The 20091-nt window shown below is 43.9% G+C and overlaps 1 protein-coding gene across 1 annotated transcript in view; it reads right to left on the bottom strand.

Moving 5' to 3' along the window:
• The window catches only part of LOC115099581 (G-protein coupled receptor 35-like), a 51679-nt gene that overhangs the window by 13396 nt on the left and 18192 nt on the right, over positions 1-20091 (bottom strand). The window contains exons 2-3 of the mRNA XM_029617314.1: positions 18425-18521; positions 16198-16256 (exon numbers count right to left, since the gene is read on the bottom strand). Coding sequence (XP_029473174.1) covers positions 16198-16256; positions 18425-18521 — 156 coding nt within the window. The remainder of the gene's footprint in view (positions 1-16197; positions 16257-18424; positions 18522-20091) is intronic.

The raw sequence follows: 20091 nt of genomic DNA on the forward strand, positions 1-20091 counted from the left end.
ATGGAGATGATCTACTGTGTGCCACTGTTATCCTACAGTCTACTTCCAATACTCTCCTTGGTGCTCCACCTGTACTCCAACCTCTTTGAGGCCATCTCCAGTCATGGTTCAGCTGCAGTTTCTTCTCATCATGTCTTATCTCCTGCTCCTGATGCTGGTGTCTCATCTCAACTCATCTCATCCTGCTGCCTTCTCCATGCTGGTATCTCATCTCATCTCATCCTGCTGCTGCCTCCATACTGCTGTGTCTTCTCCTGGTCCTCGGCCTCCATGCTGCTCTCTCCAGTCCTGGTCTTGCTGCCTTCTTGGTAAACTCTGTTTCCTTTTCCCTTAGCCTGTCCCTCTTTGAGTGTACTCTTTCTACATGGACTATCTGGGGCCTTCCTTTGAACTCTGCAGCCTTGGCCCTTAGCCTGCCCTCTTTGTGTACACTCTTCTACATGGTCTGCCTGGAACCTTTTCCTAGCCATCACATAGCAAGGCTGCTATCAGCTCCAACATTAGAGCTATATTGTAGCTATTTGGGGTGCCACTTCCACTTTCTATGTTCTTTGTTGTAATCATGATTGTTCCAAAAGAATATAATGCTAAGCCTGTATATATAACGATGCCATTTCAAACAATGTATATACAGGTATTCACAGATTGTGCTGTTCAGTTAATTTACAACATTTTGTGCTATTTGCTATCTTGTCCCTGTAGAATGTGATTACCAAAGATGCTGACTTTATTTGAAACATTTGTCTACATTTGTTTGCTAATAAAGTGGTCACTAGTTTAAAAAATATATTTTCTAGTTGGGTAACTTCATTGTGTGTTACAAGGTTCTCCTTCCACATGATCTTGCCTGCTAGAGTGCCCTTGTACATTCCACTTAGCCACTTATTTAGCAGGCAAGACCATATGGGCTAGGCCATACAGCTAAGTGCTCAATGTATGCTCCCATGGAAGACAGCAAGACCTAAACAAGAAGCTCCTTAATGTGGAACTTCACTATTGGCTCCTGTTACCTTCTTCAGATAAGCAGCTTGGGATCTCTTGGGATCCTGCCAGATACCTGTGACCTGGCTTGGCCACTGTTGGAAACAGGATACTGGGCTTGATGGACCGTGGTCTGACCCAGTATATCAAGCCTTATATTCTTTTGGCCTCTTCCACAGTGAAGATATATTACTTCTGACCATACAAGAGCCCTACTCTCTGGCAATGGCACCAACTGCTCTCATGATATCACACTTTTATCAGAGGTCTACTTGAAAAGTAACCCATGCCCAAGGCATAGTTCATTTGTAGGGAGCTGAAATGTAGAGCTGCAGCTGCATAGCCCAGAGAGTACATTGTGCACATGTAAAGCGTGTGTGGTATTAAGGAGAAGTTACAGTCATCACCATACAATTCTTTACCTTGGGCCCCCTTACTTGTGTCATCACTCCACTTAAAAGGCTATCTGTACCCACCCCTTTTAAAGTTTCACACTAAATAAAATATGTCATTTACTTTCAGGCTGAAGGAACAGGGTGTCAGCTGCTGTGTGACAACTGAGGAGGAGGAGTGAGGGAGTTGTGTCATATAAAGAATGCTGTTGCTTGGGACCAGGCAGACTTCCACAGACTGGCTGGCAATCCTGTACTGGCCTGGTTTGGGGATCTGTATACTACCTGAAAGGTCATCTTTACCTTACACAGATTATACAGATCCTCAAGTCAGGCCACTACAGGGGTGCCAGCCAGTCTGTGGAAGTCCGCCTGGTCCCAAGCAGCAAGGTATTTTAAACACACAGGGATATATTTTAGCAAGTTATCCTCTATCCATTAAATCATAAGACACCCAGAATTGTTTTCATGTAACACTAGTGGGGTGGTTTACACGATCGCTTGCCCCTGTGGGCTAATCTATATTGGACAGACTGTTAGAGTTATTAGATCCCGCAGAATTAAAGCCTTAAAAGAACACGCTCCTTTAGTGCAGCACTGGGTAGATTCTGGACACATAGTGGAAGACATTAAATTTTTTGGAATAAAAAAATTACGTCTTCAGAATGGGGGAGGCTTGTCTTTAATGTTGAGAAGAACAGAACTGTGCTTTATTTTCAACTGGGGGACGGTAGCACCAGGAGGGCTTAATGGGCCCGTAGAGTGGAATGCGTTTTTTTACGTAATTGTTGCTGTGCTTAGAAGGTTCGCTAACAGGTGGTTTAAATTTCAAAAAATGGGTAGAGGTGTTTTGATTTAATTAGGGTGGTCGATGAGTGTTTCTTGATATTGAGAAGGGAAGAAGGGTTACGGTATTATGTTATGACGTGTGACTATTGATTGTGAGGAAGTCAGTTCCGGTAGAAAGTAAGTTTACAAGATGGTTGTGCGGGTTGAGGGCGAGTTGTAAGGTAAGAATTCTTTTGTAACATTCTGACGGTATTGCCTGTTTGGTTTTTAGATAATGGCAGTGAAACCATGAAAGTTATGAACAAATGATTAATGTGATAAAAAGCAGTTATAAGTGGATGCATTGATGTACTGAATTGACTTTATGAGATTACGACTTTGTTATTTAAGGTTAGTGTGGGGAGAATTAAGAGAGTCGGGAAGTGGTTTAAAATAAGTTTCAGAGAGTTCATAGTCATTATTATGTGTGTTTTAGAGCAAGTGAGGAAAAGAACATTGTGGAGAGCATTATCGTGGTTAGTCCTTGAGGAAGCCCCGAGGAGGGGGTGAAACAAAGATCTTTGTTGGACCAGACAAAAGGAGCAGATACAAGATATGAAACTTATTTGCGATTGAGATGATTAAGATACTTTGTGGAAACTCCTTTGTAAATAGGAGTGGATAAAATAATAGAGCCATAATGATTAGAAAATAATTTATATAGGAGAAAAAATAGTTATTAATTAATGAAAGATGTTATAAGTATTTTGTGTAAAAAGCAATATTTTTGAAATTCTTGATTTTTGAATCACATTGTTTACATGTTCCATGTGGTTTTTAAAAATGGTATGAATGGTGAATAGATGAGTATGTTTTGATTATGTATGTTAGATTTTAATTGTCTAGATAGGATGTGAATTAAATTATTGGATATAAATACAATATAGATATTAATTTTGCACAAATAATATATTTTCTGGTCCTAAGCAGCAGCAGCAGCAGCCCTCTAGGCCCTCTACTCTTGGCCTGTGGACATTCTCTAGCACAACTCCCTCCCTCCTCCTCCTCAGTTGTCACACAGCAGCTGAAACCCTGTTCCAGCAGTCAGCAAGAAAACAGTGGTGCCAAATGGAAAAGTTGGTTAGTGGACAAGTGAAGCTCTGAAAATTTTAAGCTAAACCTGTCCCCTAGATTCTACAGCAAATATGTGCCATCACTTCCATGTATGCACAGTAAATATATTGAGCTACATATGGCAGAATGCATGCAGGTAGCCCTACCCAGCCAGCATATACAGATAGCAGAGTGAGTGTCAAATGATGGGGCCTGAGGTGGCAGCCTCTATGTCAACTGTCCATGATATGATCTATAGAGAGGAGGCTAAAGAGATTACTGACCGGAGAAAAGGAACCTCAAATAGGACTGCTGCCAGGCCTCAGGCACCTACCAAGCAAACCAACCCCACAACCCCCCCCCCCCCCCCCCCCCCCCCACCCTGGGTAACTGCTACATGCTGGCATTAACCCCTCTCCTAAACAATTTCTCTGAATAACCCCAATATTAATGGCATTAGGGGGGCATTCAAAAAATGTGGAATGATGAGCAAACATAGATAAAATGGCAAAGAGAAGGATGTGTTGCAAACAAATATATACAGATGGTACAACAGCCACAAAGGGAATGTTTTAAATAAGCAGTAAATGCTTTCAAAATGTGTATAGCAATATTAATGGAACAATAAGTCCCCCGAACCAAGATAATATGTGTAGAATTAGCTACTGAGGGGTAGGTGGTCTGAAACCATCATAACAGTTGAAACAGAACCATAGAAGAGTTAGGAATGAGAAAGGCTTTCAAAACATTTTCACAACTGTTGTATAAATGTTGGGGGACTTATTGTTCAATAAATATTGCTAGCAACACATTTTGAAGGCATTTACTGCTTATTTAAAACATTCCCTTTGTGGCTATTGTACCATCTGTATATGCTTGCTTGCTTGCAACACACCCTTCTCTTTGCCATTAGGGGATCATTGCCACTCCGCGTTCCTGCCATCCCTGCATCCACACATTCAGTGGACAGCTTCTTAATACCCACAACCCCCCTCCCCAAACTGGAAAGCCTCCCTGGGCAGCTGAAGCTCTGTGAACCCAGTACACCCCCAATTAACTGGATTATTAGGCCCACTCCAGGTACTAAGTGGAAAAGCCTCAGGGATAGGGGGTGGAAGGTGCGCATTACAGGCAGATATCAACTCATCCCTAAACATGAGACTGCATATTTGAGATCTCATGCTGGAAAATTTCACTCCCCCCCCCCCCCCCCAATGCAAGGTATAAACAGTGAGCAGCCTAGGGGGTTTGTAAGAGTACTACACGTGTGCCTATTCATACAGCAGCCCATACTATCATCTCTCTGAGGCACCCTACTCAAGAGGGAAAGCACTGGATCACTGGTATCCAAAACCAGCTTTGTCAAAATGAATGCACACATACTGCCTTCTCTGGGGTATGCACTGGTGAGGTAAGGGAGGGATCTGCGAGTGCAAAGCACCCTCAGACACTGAGATTGACAGAGGCTAACACAACACATCACTCACTGAGATGCACACTGACACACATAACTTTTGGATACTGACTACCTTTGTGCATCTACACCTGGCCATTCTGTATATTCCTGGATTGTTTGTCATCAAACATCATTGATGTATGTGGCAGCCTATCCCTAACTGCTAATGAGGTAGTGTGAATCATTACTTGGCACAGAAGATTATCTATATCTGCCCGCATAAAAGACATCTGTCAGAGGCATATATGAAATATACTTTGTCTGAGTTACTGCCCCTCAAGGCCTCAGGTGGCACTAAATATGTGTCTTGCAAATACCAGCACAGAAAAGGCATAAGCCATCATGCCAACCATAAGAGACCTCTGGGAGCAGTAGGCCTATACATTCAGCACCGTGGCTGGTTTGCTATGGAGGCAGCTTGTAGGCTCCTGTGATCCTCAGTTGATAATACTTTTTCTAGCCATTATGCTATACACAGAGCTGACTGTCAGCACACTTGCCTTGCTCCCCACTGTAATAGTCACAAACCCCACATGAGACACGGCCTATTGGACAACTGTTCTTCCATGGGGGCCACAAGTCAGGGCCATCATGTGGACTAGCAGGGGCCTCTAATGTTAACCACCCAAATGGGGATAACTCACCTTGGCCACTGACCTTTCTGCACACTGCTCACTCCAGGAGTCCTCATCCTATGCGCTTTAAAGGTGCCCACAGATCGCATAAGGAGCATTATTTATTTTATTTATTTAAAGAATTTTTATATACCAGGGCACGTTAGAAACATCACCTCGGTTCACATTGTAACATAACATAGCAACAAGCTTTACAATAGTATAATGACAAGCAAACAGGAAGTAATCTAAAGAGTAGGCAGAGATATTGTGTGGGAGAGATTCGTGTTGATTTGGATAAATCAATTAAACAAAGGTGACTAAATATTAACTCTTAATATGAGAAAAAGAAGAAGAAGTCTAACTATCAACATGAGAAAAAGGATATAAGCGGTGAAAGCTTGGGATAAGGATATTAGAGAGGGTGAATGATAGGTGGGGGGTGGGAGGAAGGGGCACAGGGATGTAGGAGGAGGAGGGTGGGAGGCAGGAGAACAGGGATGTAGGAGGAGGCGAGGATGAGAAGGGGGGGGAGTCTGAGGTAGATATATTAATGTGTGTCAGTCAGGTAGGGCGCATGATTTAGGGTATATACTTTTGGAGGTAGTCAGTCAGTCGGGGTATGCTAGTTTGAAGAGCCAGGTTTTAAGATTCTGTTTGAGTTTTTTATGGCATGGTTCCTGGCGTAGGTGGGGGGGGGGGGGGGGCATTTTATTCCAGTGGGAAGTTATATATATATATATATATATATATATATATAGCAATACTAGCTATCACTACATTCATACAACTCAGCAGAATTTATTGATACATACATACAGCAGCACAAGATGGATGGGCCAAGGGCCGTGCAGCACCATCACATCTCCACCATTGACAAAGGCTACCTGTGACGTGTCAGACTAGGCAAATAGCTTCTAACACAGCTTTGCAGTGGGTTCAATGAGGGGAAGCTTTTGTTAGGAGACATGTGGATGCTAGTACAGTCTTTAGAAGCTATACTCTTCCCTTGACATTTGTGAGGTGACTTTCAAATACAGGTTAAGGAATGACTCATCTGATTCCCTATCCTGCCTTCACATAGAACAGCATCCTTGTCTAGCCTCCCTGAGAAGCTAACATAACCAACATGACAGTCCAACAGACAAGGGTCTCACCATCTGGACATGGTAGTTGACAGCCTAGATAGCTGGATCAAGGTGCATCTGTGTATAGGTGCACCCAGCCACAAACAGGTATGCTGGCTTGCAAAGACATGTGAGTATTGTGGGAATGACACTCTGCTTGATATGCACTTTATAAAAGCTTGTAACTGCATGCCCACTAGATGAGCTCTCTAATGTCTGTAGTGGCTCTGCCACAGCTGATGCAGTGCTGGCTTCAGTGTCTTAGCAGCCACTTGTGACACCTTGCATCACATGTACAGGTGCACATAGTCAGAAGGACCCAGATGTCCATTGTGGAATAAGCCAGTTAAATGTCTACTCAGTGAATGATATTTTTTTACTGTTAACCTATAGCTTTAGACTGTGCCTTTATGTTTCTGAGCTCCCTGGGCTTCTTATGATTTCTAGAGCTGGTGGGCTCCATGTTCAAGGCCCTGCTGGAGTGCCAGCAGAGCTATGCCACTATGTTGCCCACATGTGAGGCTTAGGACTGTGTGTAAGGGGTCTGGCCAGCCAACCAAATGCTGCAAGCTAGGGCAAGCTATGTATAGTGTTGGCAGGCCCTCACACACACTATATAGACACATGGCTCTTGTAGACTCATGATCAGTCAAAAAACCTTAGGCCAGCCACAAGTATTTGTTGTTCTCTTTACTTGGATTACACTTTTTCTAGTACAATCTATTGCAACAAAGTCAAGATGAAGCGACTAAGTGGTTTCTTTACACAAGGACACAGACAGAGGAAGCTTGAGCAAAAGAATGATTATGCAGAGGAGAACTGATGCAAACACTCTGATCAGCTCTCTTACATAGAATGGGAATGGGTAGTTGATTGCTAACAGGCAAAGTAGTGTTATATGATGCTTTGCCAAAGCTGGCTACCACTCAGCATCATGTCCTGGCCTTGTGCGGGTTGACATGGGGGATCCTGGGGTAGTCCTGAAGTATCTGTATTGGTACACCATGGCGTAGAGCAAGATTATGGAATACACAGCAGAGCAGCACTATATCTGCTACTCTGGGTAGCACATACATTAAAGCTACCCCTATTTTGTCCAAACAGCGAAATCTACTTTTCAGAACTCTGAAGGTGCATTCTATGACACAGCAAGTAGAACATAAGGCCTTATTATACCTCATCTCAGCCAGTGTGTTGAGAATAGCGACAGGAATGAGAAGCCAGATCCAGCAACCATATCCCGAATCTCCTGCAGCAAAGACAGAATGGCTGCATCATTCACACCACCATGACTTGGAGATAGCAAGGGCAAGGCACAACAGGTTATAAGACAGCATAAGGTTACCTCTATGTTAGCTTGGCCTTTCAAATATTATTTCCCAACCCTAAGTCCATGCCACTATTTTGAGAGACACTATATGAACTGTATAATACTTGCTTATTCTGTGTCAGCTATTCCAGAATGGCTTACTGCATCTGGGGTTCCTAGCAAACCTGTCTCTCAGAAAGAAGCAAAGCCTACCTGTTTATCGCACTCATCAAACCCTGAAGCTGTACCTCACAGCTGCCACACATGTCCTAGCAGAAAAGCTTGAACTCATGGCATGACAGTGCAAGTCCCTGACTGCTTGCTGTATGTTCTCCTGAGATACACACTGGTGTGACCTGACACACACAATATGCTAGTACAAATCATTAGAGATGTGTATTCGTTTTTGCCGAATTGGAAAATTGCAACAAAATTGTCCAATTTGTCATGTTTCAGGGAGCCTGAAAAAAATCAGGATTTTCCTGTTTTTTCGCAAAAATTCATTTTTCCGATTAGTGCGCACTAACGGGAGTCAGTGCGCGCTAACTCCTGTTAGCGCGCACTAACAAAAAGTAACAAAAAGTAACAAAAAGTAACAAAATCTAACGGTTTTTGTTAGTGCGCGCTAACAGGAGTTAGCGCGCACTAATGGGGAGTTAGCGCGCGCTAACTGGGAGTTAGCGCGCACTAACTAAAAATCGATTTTTCGCGAAAAAAAAGACCCGAACAGAAAAAAAAACGACATTTTCCATGGCGGCCGAAAAACGAAGAACGACACGAACACAAAAAAGATGCACATCTCTACAAATCATGGCCATGCCTCAGCTTTTGTTTTACCTGGGTGAGGGTCCAAACAAACTGTGGCTGACATCCTGGCTGAACAATAACTAGTGAATCACACATGATCTGGGAATCCCAGCAGTGTGGATACTAAAGGAATATGAGTAACCAAACACATTTCTACTGCTCCAAATGTGAGACTTGGAAAGTAGCCATTTGTAAAGTAAAGCCGTAGAAAGTATGTAGTGGCTAGCCACTCACAAAGCTTTGTGGCAAGTGCATTGTGTGACCATATAACATTAGCAGACCTCTCCAGAATGGAGAGAGAAATGCCGTTCCTGGTCCTCTGGCGTGTACACCTAACATTCAAGACATTTGTCAGGGTTTTGATGTTGTTATCTCTCTCCCTCCCACCCCCATGTCCCAGCAGGTTGATGGAAACACAGAGCCAGAGAGGAAATAGAGAAAGAAGCACGTGTCTTGCCTACGAACCAACCATTGCCATAGAGGCCACTATGTTAAAGATGCACATGCGAGCATCATAGACCATTTGCACGTTGAGGGAGTGAAAGAGCTTTCTGTTGCAAAAGATCTCCTCCCTGTTATATTGTGAGATAATGGCTATGAGAGTGCTGTCAATAGTTTCCAAGCAGCTGTTATGACCTGGCCCAGACAGCAGGAAAAAGTGGATTGGGACATTCCACCAATGACCCCTACTGTTGTTTGGAAGGAGCCATGTGCCAGAAATGCACGTTGTTGCATATACGTACATATATGACCATGCACAGCTATATGTAAGTATTTTATAACCTGTGTGTATTAGGGATGTGAATCGTTTTTTGACGATTTAAAATATCGTCCGATATATTTTAAATCGTCAAAAAATCGGTAGGGCCACGATACAATACCAATTCCCCCGATTTATCGTTAAAAAATCGTAAATCGGGGGAAGGGGGAGGGCAGGAAAACCGGCACACTAAAACCCCCTAAAACCCACCCCCGACCCTTTAAATTAAATCCCCCACCCTCCCGAACCCCCCCCCCAATGCTTTAAATTACCTGGGGATCCAGCGGTGGTCCAGAACGGCGGCGGTCCGGAATGGCCCCCTCAATAGAATCGTGTTGTCTTCAGCCGGCGCCATTTTTCAAAATGGCCACCGCAAAATGGCGGCGGCCATAGACAAAAACGATTCGACACAGGAGGTCGTTCCGGACCCCCGCTGGACTTTTGGCAAGTCTTGTGGGGGTCAGGAGGCCCCCCCAAGCTGGCCAAAATTTTCCTGGGAGTCCAGCGGGGTTCCGGGAGCGATTTCTTGCCGCGAATCGTTTTCGTACGGAAAATGGCGCCGGCAGGAGATCGACTGCAGGAGGTCGTTCAGCGGGGGTTCCGGACCGCCGCTGAACGACCTCCTGCAGTCGATCTCCTGCCGGCGCCATTTTCCGTACGAAAACGATTCGCGGCAAGAAATCGCTCCCGGAACCCCGCTGGACTCCCAGGAAAATTTTGGCCAGCTTGGGGGGGCCTCCTGACCCCCACAAGACTTGCCAAAAGACCAGCGGGGGTCCGGAACGACCTCCTGCGTCGAATCATTTTTGTCTATGGCCGCCGCCATTTTGCGGCGGCCATTTTGAAAAATGGCGCCGGCTGAAGACAACACGATTCTATTGAGGGGGCCGTTCCGGACCGCCACCGTTCTGGACCACCGCCGGATTTCCAGGTAATTTAAAGCATTGGGGGGGGGTTCGGGAGGGTGGGGGATTTAATTTAAAGGGTCGGGGTGGGTTTTAGGGGGGTTTAGTGTGCCGGCTCATGATTTTAACGATTTTTCACGATAGTTTACACACCCAAACGGCAACAATACGATTCCCTCCCCCTCCCAGCCGAAATCGATCATTAAGACGATCGAGGACACGATTCACATCTCTAGTGTGTATATTATACACTTTTCTCTATCCTACAACATGCTCATGTATGTAGGCTTACACAAGAATACATCCAATGCATAGAAACCACATATATAAATGCACTGAATGTGTGAACTTTTCCTATTTTAAAATATATGCATTCATATTTTATGCATGAAAGTAAAGTAGGACATGCAGGCGTAAATGAAAATAACCAGTTTACCAATTAGTCTACCAGTTCACCCAGTTCTTCTCTAAATCATTGAGACCTTCTTGGTTCTTCAGTCCGAATTCCCCCCAGTTCATGCAGACCTCCCACCCAGTCAGTACTACAAAATAAACATGTTTAATATCACTTATGCCAGATGTAAAAATATGCAGTTAAGTTGGCAAACATGCACATGTGTCTTTTAAAATAGCAATTATGCTCGTGTTGGCCTCACCCAAAAATGCCCCTAGACTATTCCTTTTTGACATGTGTATATGGGCACATAAAAGTGAAAATATGAGCATAAAAGTGAAAATATGAGCATATTTTCAACTTTAATAAAATATGGAAAATGCTTCTTATGAGCATATATGCTAATTTTTATGCACATAAAATTTTGAAATTTCTCCCCAAACTTTCTCTAGCCATTTTATAAAAGCATATGCATATATTTTGCATGCATAAGAATTGTAATGTGTGTAATAAAGAATGCACACACTCCACTTTTGAAAATACATGCTTGTGTTCATACTTGCAATCACCAGTTTGCTGACACTGCCACCAGTTTATTCAGACTTTCACCTGTTCTCCTAGATGCTCCAACACTTCACTCTGACCATTTATTGGTTCAACCAGGTGTTGCATATAGGGGAAAAAAACTCTTGCTGTAGTTAGACGAGCTACAACCCATGAAAAAGATCTAGACATCACAGTCGATAATACTTTAAAATCATTGGCTCAGTGTGCTGCAGCAGTCAAAAAAGCAAACAGAATGTTAGAAATTATTAGGAAGGGAATGGTTAATAAAACGGAAAATGTCATAATGCCTCTGTATCGCTCCATAGTGAGACCACACCTTGAATACTGTGTACAATTCTGGTCACCGCATCTCAATAAAGATATAGTTGTGATGGAGAAGGTACAGAGAAGGGCAACCAAAATGATAAAGGGGATGGAACAGCTCCCCTATGAGGAAAGGCTGAAGAGGTTAGGGCTGTTCAGCTTGGAGAAGAGACGGCTGAGGGGGGATATGATAGAGGTCTTTAAGATCTTGAGAGGTCTTGAGTAGATGTGACTCGGTTATTTTCACTTTCGAATAATAGAAGGACTAGGGGGCATTCCATGAAGTTAGCAAGTAGCACATTTAAGACTAATCGGAGAAAATTCTTTTTCACTCAACGCACAATAAAGCTCTGGAATTTGTTGCCAGAGGATGTGGTTAGTGCAGTTAGTGTAGCTGGGTTCAAAAAAGGTTTGGATAAGTTCTTGGAGGAGAAGTCCATTAATGGCTATTAATCAATTTTACTTAGGGAATAGCCACTGCTATTAATTGCATCAGTAGCATGGGATCTTCTTAGTGTTTGGGTAATTGCCAGGTTCTTGTGGCCTGGTTTTGGCCTCTGTTGGAAACAGGATGCTGGGCTTGATGGACCCTTGGTCTGACCCAGCATGGCAATTTCTTATGTTCTTATGTTCTTAAGCAAGAATTGCTTTTCAAGTATTTGAGATCTCATTTTCATTATCTTATTTATTTATTTAAAATTGATTATAGCTCACCTATCCCAGCAACCAGCCATCCAGGGACAGTAATTTTCAAACTGGCACTTTGGCATACTTTGGCTCATATATGCCAGCGCGTGCCCAGATACGCGGCCATTTTATAACTTGTGTGCATGTTACAAAATAGCCTGGGCATGCACGTGTGCTCACAATTTTAAGGCACATAAATTGGGTTTCTACTGCGTCAGGGTATTTTGAAACCAGCACGTGCCCACACCATGGCTAGTTTCACTATTTTGTCCACCAGTTCACCCGGTATTAGCCAAGTCCTCCGACCCACCCACCCCCCACCACCCCGGTTTAATAGACTGCACTCCTGCCAGTTATCCCAGACCTTTTAAACCCCTCTGAAATGGCTGGAGTTTTTTTGTTTTTTACGGTTACACCTCCTCCAAAGCAGAGGTAAAGTTATGTGGCAGAGGACCTGGATGCGCACCATGGTGTGCAAATATTTATGTGCACAGCTCTTGGGCACACCCTGAAATTCCCCACCTAGACCACAACCACACCATGCCCCTTTTGGAAATCAAGTGAAATGTGCATAGAGTGGACCGTTAGATGATCGAGGGGTTAAAGGGGCACTTAGGGAAGATAAGGCCATCGCGGAAAGATTAAATGATTCTTTTCTTCGGTATTTACTGAAAAGGATGTTGGGGAGGTACCCGTACTGGAGAAAGTTTTCACGGTTAATGATTCAGATGGACTGAACCAAATCACGGTGAACCTAGAAGATGTGGTAGACCTGATTGATAAACTGAAGAGTAGTAAATCACCTGGACCAGATGGTATACACCCCAAAGTTCTGAAGGAACTAAAAAATGAAATTTTAGACCTATTAGTAAAAATTTGTAACCTATCATTAAAATCATCCATTGTTCCTGAAGACTGGAGGATAGCTAATGTAACCCCCATATTTAAAAAGGGCTCCAGGGGAGATCCGGGAAATTACAGACTGGTTAGCCTGACTTCAGTGACAGGAAAAATAGTGGAAAGTGTTGTAAACATCAAAATCACAGAACATATAGAAAGACATGGTTTAATGGAACAAAGTCAGCAAGGCTTTACCCAAGGCAAGTCTTGCCTCACAAATCTGCTTCACTTTTTTGAAGGACTTAATAAACATGTGGATAAAAGTGAACCGGTAGATATAGTGTACTTGGATTTTCAGAAGGCATTTGACAAAGTTCCTCATGAGAGGCTTCTAGGAAAAGTAAAAAGTCATGGGATAGGTGGCAATACCCTTTTGTGGATTACAAACTGGCTAAAAGACAGGAAACAGAGAGAAGGATTAAATGGACAATTTTCTCAGTGGAAGGGAGTGGGCAGTGGAGTGCCTCAGGGATCTGTACTGGGACCCTTACTTTTCAATATATTTATAAATGATATGGAAAAAAATAAGACGAGTGAGGTAATCAAATTTGCAGATGATACAAAATTGTTCAGAGTAGTTAAATCACAAGCAGATTGTGATAAATTGCAGGAAGAACTTGTGAGGCTGGAAAATTGGGCATCTAAATGGCAGATGAAATTTAATGTGGACAAGTGCAAGGTGATGCATATAGGGAAAAATAGTTACACAATGTTAGGTTCCATATTAGGTGCTACTACCCAAGAAAGAGATCTAGGCATCATAGTGGATAACACATTGAAATCATTGGTTCAGTGTGTAGTCAAAGAAAGCAAACAGAATGTTGGGAATTATTAGGAAGGGAATGGTGAATAAAAAGGAAAATGTCATAATGCCTCTGTATCGCTCCATGGTGAGACGGCACCTTGAATATTGTGTACAATTCTGGTCGCCGCATCTCAAAAAAGATATAATTGCGATGGAGAAGGTACAGAGAAGGGCTACCAAAATGATAAAGTGAATGGAACAGCTCCCCTATGAGGAAGGACTAAAGAGGTTAGGACTTTTCAGCTTGGAGAAGACGGCTGAGGGGAGATATGATAGAGGTGTTTAAAATCATGAGAGGTCTAGAACGGGTAAATGTGAATCATTTTTTTACTCTTTCGGATAATAGAAAGACTAGGGGGCACTCCATGAAGTTAGCATGTGGCACATTTAAAACTAATCGGAGAAAGTTTTTTTTCACTCAACGCACAATTAAACTCTGGAATTTGTTGCCAGAGGATGTGGTTAGTGCAGTTAGTATAGCTATGTTTAAAAAAGGATTGGATAAGTTCTTGAAAGAGAAGTCCATTACCTGCTATTATTTAAGTTGACTTAGATAATAACCACCGCTATTACTAGCAATGGAAACATGGAATAGACTTAGTTTTTGGGTACTTACCAGGTTCTTATGGCCTGGATTGGCCACGGTTGGAAACAGGATGCTGGGCTTGATGGACCCTTGGTCTGACCCAGTATGGCATGTTCTTATGTTCTTATGTTCTTAAATATGCACACATCTGATTGGCTTTAAAAATTTGGTCAGAGTGTGTAAGTCTTACACTTCTGCATTCCCCCAATTGATGCGAGCACCAGGTTTTCAAAATCTACCTCTAAATGGGTAACAGAATCAACTAAACACCATAACACAATTAGTACAAACATATATAGATTTTCCCGTTGATAGCAGGGCTGAATTAGCCATGCTATCATGGGAACTGTCTATCAGGCCTGGGAGGCAGAGCTTTCGAAGAGAAATACAGAGATTTGCTCTGTGCAGCTGCGCGTGAATTCCCACGCAGGAAAGAGATCTCTCCTCAGTCTGTTTCTTTCCGCGCGAGGGAATGCACGCAGAGCTTCTCTTCTCCTTACAAAGAGTTTTCAATTGGTAAAAAAATGTCGAAAATATCGGCCCCAAGGCCGTCGGGCTTCAAGCCCTGTAAATGCAGAAAGATCATGTCCATCACCGATGGACATGATCGATGCTATAGATGCCTGGGCCCTGACCACAATCAACATGACTCCGAGCACTGTGGCCACATGTCGCCCAGAGACAAACAGCGCTCAAAGTGGAACAACTTCGCACTGTGGGCACTTCAGCTCCACCATCTGAGTCACATTCTTCCCCAGGCCCGTCGAAGCCTTCGGGCCCGAAGGTAAGACAAGCTGCGTCAGTGGATGTTCCGTCCTCCAGGCCTGGAGTCAATGAAGGGAGAAACCGTAAGGGTCGAGACTCCCATAGGACACCACGACCACCCCATCGGGATTGATCGGGTTCGAGCAGAAGCTCCTCAAAACATCCCAAGCACAGGCATGAGAAACGTAAGCGACCACGGAGCCTCGGACGTTCAGGTGGTCGGATGCATCGGGGTCTATACCAGTTACATCAATGCAGACGCTGTCGACGCCTGCGCTGCTAAAGAAATCTTCGACACAGGACAGTAAACCCGGCGCCGACCCAAACCAATGGTTGACGCACGACGCACCCCCATTGACGCACGGCACAAAACCGAGGCATGCCGAGCAACCGACACATGCGTCAACACATGACACAAAGAAGATGTACTCTTCAATGCACGACGCACCGTCGAAGCATCACCCCCTAATTGAAGCGGGCTCGATGCAAAAAGCCACGGAAAGCGCCGAAGGCACACACCATCAGAAGTCATCAATGCATTTGGTGATCTCTTCAAACATATCGGACATGTCACTGTCCAGACCTCTAAAGACAGCAGATCATCAAGAGGCCTCTGCTACGAAAGACACTGGGACCAATCTCCCACGGGAGACCAGACGCCCTATTCCCAGAGTACATTCAACAGCTATTATGCCTCAGCCGACTGTTCCACCACAACATAGTTCTTCTTCAGCAAGCTCTCAGTTTTCCTGACCATCTCAATCGCCAAGACCCATACAGGAACCAGTTCATCGTCTAACATCCAATGAAGAGCTTATACCGGTAACATCAGATTCAAGATCATTTTCTGTGGAATCACTGGTCTATTCAGATTTGTCATCTGTGTCTACACACAGAAAGAAAACACAAGTACTACAGGAACTCTTTACTAAGAAACATAAGATAAGCCACAACTTACGTCCACAGAAACATTCCAGATGTGATGACCACTCGGACATCCTGTCTGCGGCTCTTCACCTAAAACATGGACAAGGAGTGTCAAAACCTCCAATGCTCCATGACACACAAGCTTTTTCTCAACTTTCGGAAGTGCTGTCTGGATTTTTCAATACATTACAAAACACATTCACCCTTCCTCCATCCCCGAAGGAAGATTCCATACATTCCAAACGTTCATCACGAGAACCGGCGCCAGAGCCTACTCCAGTAGTTCCACCAGCCAGTCCAAAACCAATGGATCCCATACTGCCTTCTCCGACCCGACCAGACTCCCCTTGTTCATCACCAGATACCTCTACGGTGTATCCTTCAGAGACACCGGATGAACCTCCAGAGCCCTAGTCACCTCCGGAGGACTTATCTTACCAGAAAATTTTAGAAAATGTGGGTTCCATTTTACATGTAGACATTCAAAAGATACCGGACCCAAGGGCTGAAACATTAGACCTTTTGAAGATCTTCGACTTGCCAGCAGAACCAACATCATTACCCTCACACAAGCTTCATTTTCTGGGAAACCCCCCCCCCCCTTCACACCACATTTATCAGCAGGGGGTCCCCAAACTCCATCAACCTCAGTTAGCAACGGAAATAGCATCATTACTCCACCAACGGGCCATACAAACCATTCCCATGTGGGCCCGCAACAAGGGGTTTTATTCCCCATACTTCCTAATTCCCAAGAAATCAGGTGGTTTACATCCAATACTGGACCTTCGGGAATTGAACAAGTATATAGTGAAGGAAAAATTCAAAATAGTATCCTTGAAGTCCATTTGTTCGCTCCTCCAACCCAATGATTGGATGTGCTCCATAGACTTGAAGGATGCCTACATGCACATCCCCATACACCTGTCCTCATGGCGTTACCTATCGTTCTAATTCCAGAACAATCATTACCAATATACAGTTCTTCCCTTTGGCCTATCATCGGCCCCCAGGGTTTTCACAAAGTGCATGGCATTGGTGATGGCATTCCTCCGGCAGCAGGGAATGAGGATATTTTCATACCTCGACGATTGACTCCTAGTAGCATTGAATCCCACACTTCTATTAACACACCTAAACCAATTAATCACTACTGGATCAATTGGGCTTAGTTGTCAACTTCCAGAAGTTGATATTAACACCTACACAGATCTTACAGTTCATAGGAGCATGACTGGATACCACTCGTAAACGAGCCTTCCTGCCAGAGGACAGGCAATGGGAAATGATTCGCCTATTACATTCCTTCAGAATGACACAACGTTCTTCAGCTCATCAAATCCTCACAGTACTGGGACACATGGCAGCACCCATTCACCCAGTTCCCAATACCAGATTGCATATGAGATGACTTCAATGGGGTTTAAAATGACAGTGGAATCAACACTCCCAACCACTTTGGTTCAGAGTGACACTCACAGCAGAAATGTCAAAAGACATCACCTGGTGGCTCAACAGGATCACGCTCACCAAGGGAGCTCCTTTCACCACTCTGCCGCCCAACACTGCTTACAAAGGATGCCTCATGCAAGAGATGGGGAGCGCATCTCGACCACTTACAGACATAGGGTCTATGGTCATCACATGAACAGAATCTTCAAATAAATCTCTTAGAACTCAGAGCTATATGAAATGCAATACAAGATTTTGTACCACATCTGTGGGGTCGAAGTATAATGATCTACACGGACAATCAAGTGGCAATGTTTTACACCAACAAACAAGGAGGGTCCAGTTCATGGTCCCTTTGCAGAGAGACCCTTCTCATCTACGAGAATGCACACCGACACTCCATACAGCTACAAGCGACATATCTTCCTGGAGTCATCAACACCCGGGCAGACAGACTCAGCAGAATTTTCTACCTGCATGAATGGTCCCTCAACCTCCAGATAGCACAAGGCATCTTTGCACGATGGGGAGTACCAACGATGGATCTCTTTGCCACGGAAGAAAACGCACAGGTACCTCACTTCTGTTCAATCTGGCCAAGCCCTCAGAGGATGGCACAGGATGAGTTCCTCCTCACTTGGAGGGAAGGACCTCTTATGCATTCCCCCCGATACCTCTCATAACAAGAACAATTTAAAAATGCATACAAGATGCAGCACAACTGATACTGATTGCTCCAGCTTGGCCAAGGCAACCATGGTACACCTACCTACTAAATCTTTCCATAGAAGATCCAATTCTCTTACCAGATCAACCAGATCTCCTAACACAGGAGAAAGGAACTCTCCTGTATCCAATGCACTCTTCCCTTCACTTGACAGCATGGAGGTTGAACGGCTCCTCCTAGAGGAACAGGGCATCTCAATTGAGGCACAACAGATAATAATCAAATCTAGAAAACCGTCCACCAGACGAAATTATCACTTCAAGTGGAATCGCTATTCAGCATGGTGCTCGAACAAGGTCCTTCATCCCTTAGATTGTTTACCAGAGATTCTGCTAGATTACCTTCACACTTTGTACAAGGATGGCCTAGCAACTGCATCGGTTTGTGTTCATCTCTGCGCCATTTTTGCCTATCGCAGCCAACCTATTTCACACCACCCTCTAGTCTCTCGTTTCATCAAGGGCCTTATGAAGGTTCGACCTCCCATATCCAAACCTCCAGTTCCATGGAACCTAAACATAATATTGGAACAGCTTATGCTATCACCATTCGAACCGATGGACTCAGCCCACATTAAATACATGACATGGAAGGTGGTGTTCCTGGTAGCAATAACCTCTGCGCACAGAGTTAATGAGTTGCAAGCCTTGGTACATTATAGTCCCTATCTACAATTTTACCATCATAAAGTTGTCCTCTGACCTCATCTATCATTTCTGCCAGAGGTGGTTTCTCAATTCCACTTCAACCAATTCATAGAACTTCCCACTTTTTTTCCTAAACCTCATCACAATGACAGGGAATGTACACTATATACATTGGACTGTAAACGTGCCCTAGCATATTATAAAGAAAAGACAAACTCACAAACAAGAGCTTCCCAGTTATTTGTTTCTTTTAACCCTAATGCTCTGGGAATCCCGGTAACTAAACGAATGATTTCCAGCTGGATAGCGCAATGTATCCAATTTTGCTACGACAAACAGAACGTATCTCTTACATCGCAACCACGTGCTCATCAAGTATGAGCAATGGCAATTTCCATAGCTCATCTGAGAAACAAACAGCCCATTGACATTTGTAAAGCGGCTACATGGTCATTTCTTCATACCTTCACATCTCATTACTGCCTAGACCAACAATCATCTGACGATGCCAGGATGGGTAAAACAATACTTCATTCTGGAACATCTTAAGGACTAGTCGACTTTCCACCACAATTCACTGACACAAAAAAAAAATTCACGCTGCGTGATAGGGAGCTATGGACTCCCATGACAGCATGGGTAATTCAGCCCTGCTATCAATGGGAAAAAGCAAGTTTGCTTACCATAGACGGTGTTTCCATAGATAGCAGGATGAATTAGCCATGCTGACCCACTCACCTCCCTGGATAGTCGACGTAATGTTCTTCACATTCATCTACTGCTTAATCACAGACTGAGGAAAGATCTCTTTCCTGCACGGGAACTCATGCGCAGCCGCACAGAACAAAGCTCTGTATTTCTCTTTGGAAGCTCCTCCTCCCGGGCCTGATAGACCGTTCCCCAAGACAGCATGGCTAATTCATCCTGCTATCTATGCTTTTACAGTGCTTATTTACACATTTGCACATGATAAAAGAGGTGGTCTAGGGGTGATCCAGGAAAAGGCTAAGAGTTACGCATTTAAGTTGAACTTTATAAGAGACATACTTGGGTACATTAGCCAATTTATTTGCATAATTTTACACCTGATAATTATCTC

This window comes from Rhinatrema bivittatum, chromosome 9 (assembly GCF_901001135.1).
Source record: "Rhinatrema bivittatum chromosome 9, aRhiBiv1.1, whole genome shotgun sequence".
NCBI lineage: Eukaryota > Metazoa > Chordata > Amphibia > Gymnophiona > Rhinatrematidae > Rhinatrema > Rhinatrema bivittatum.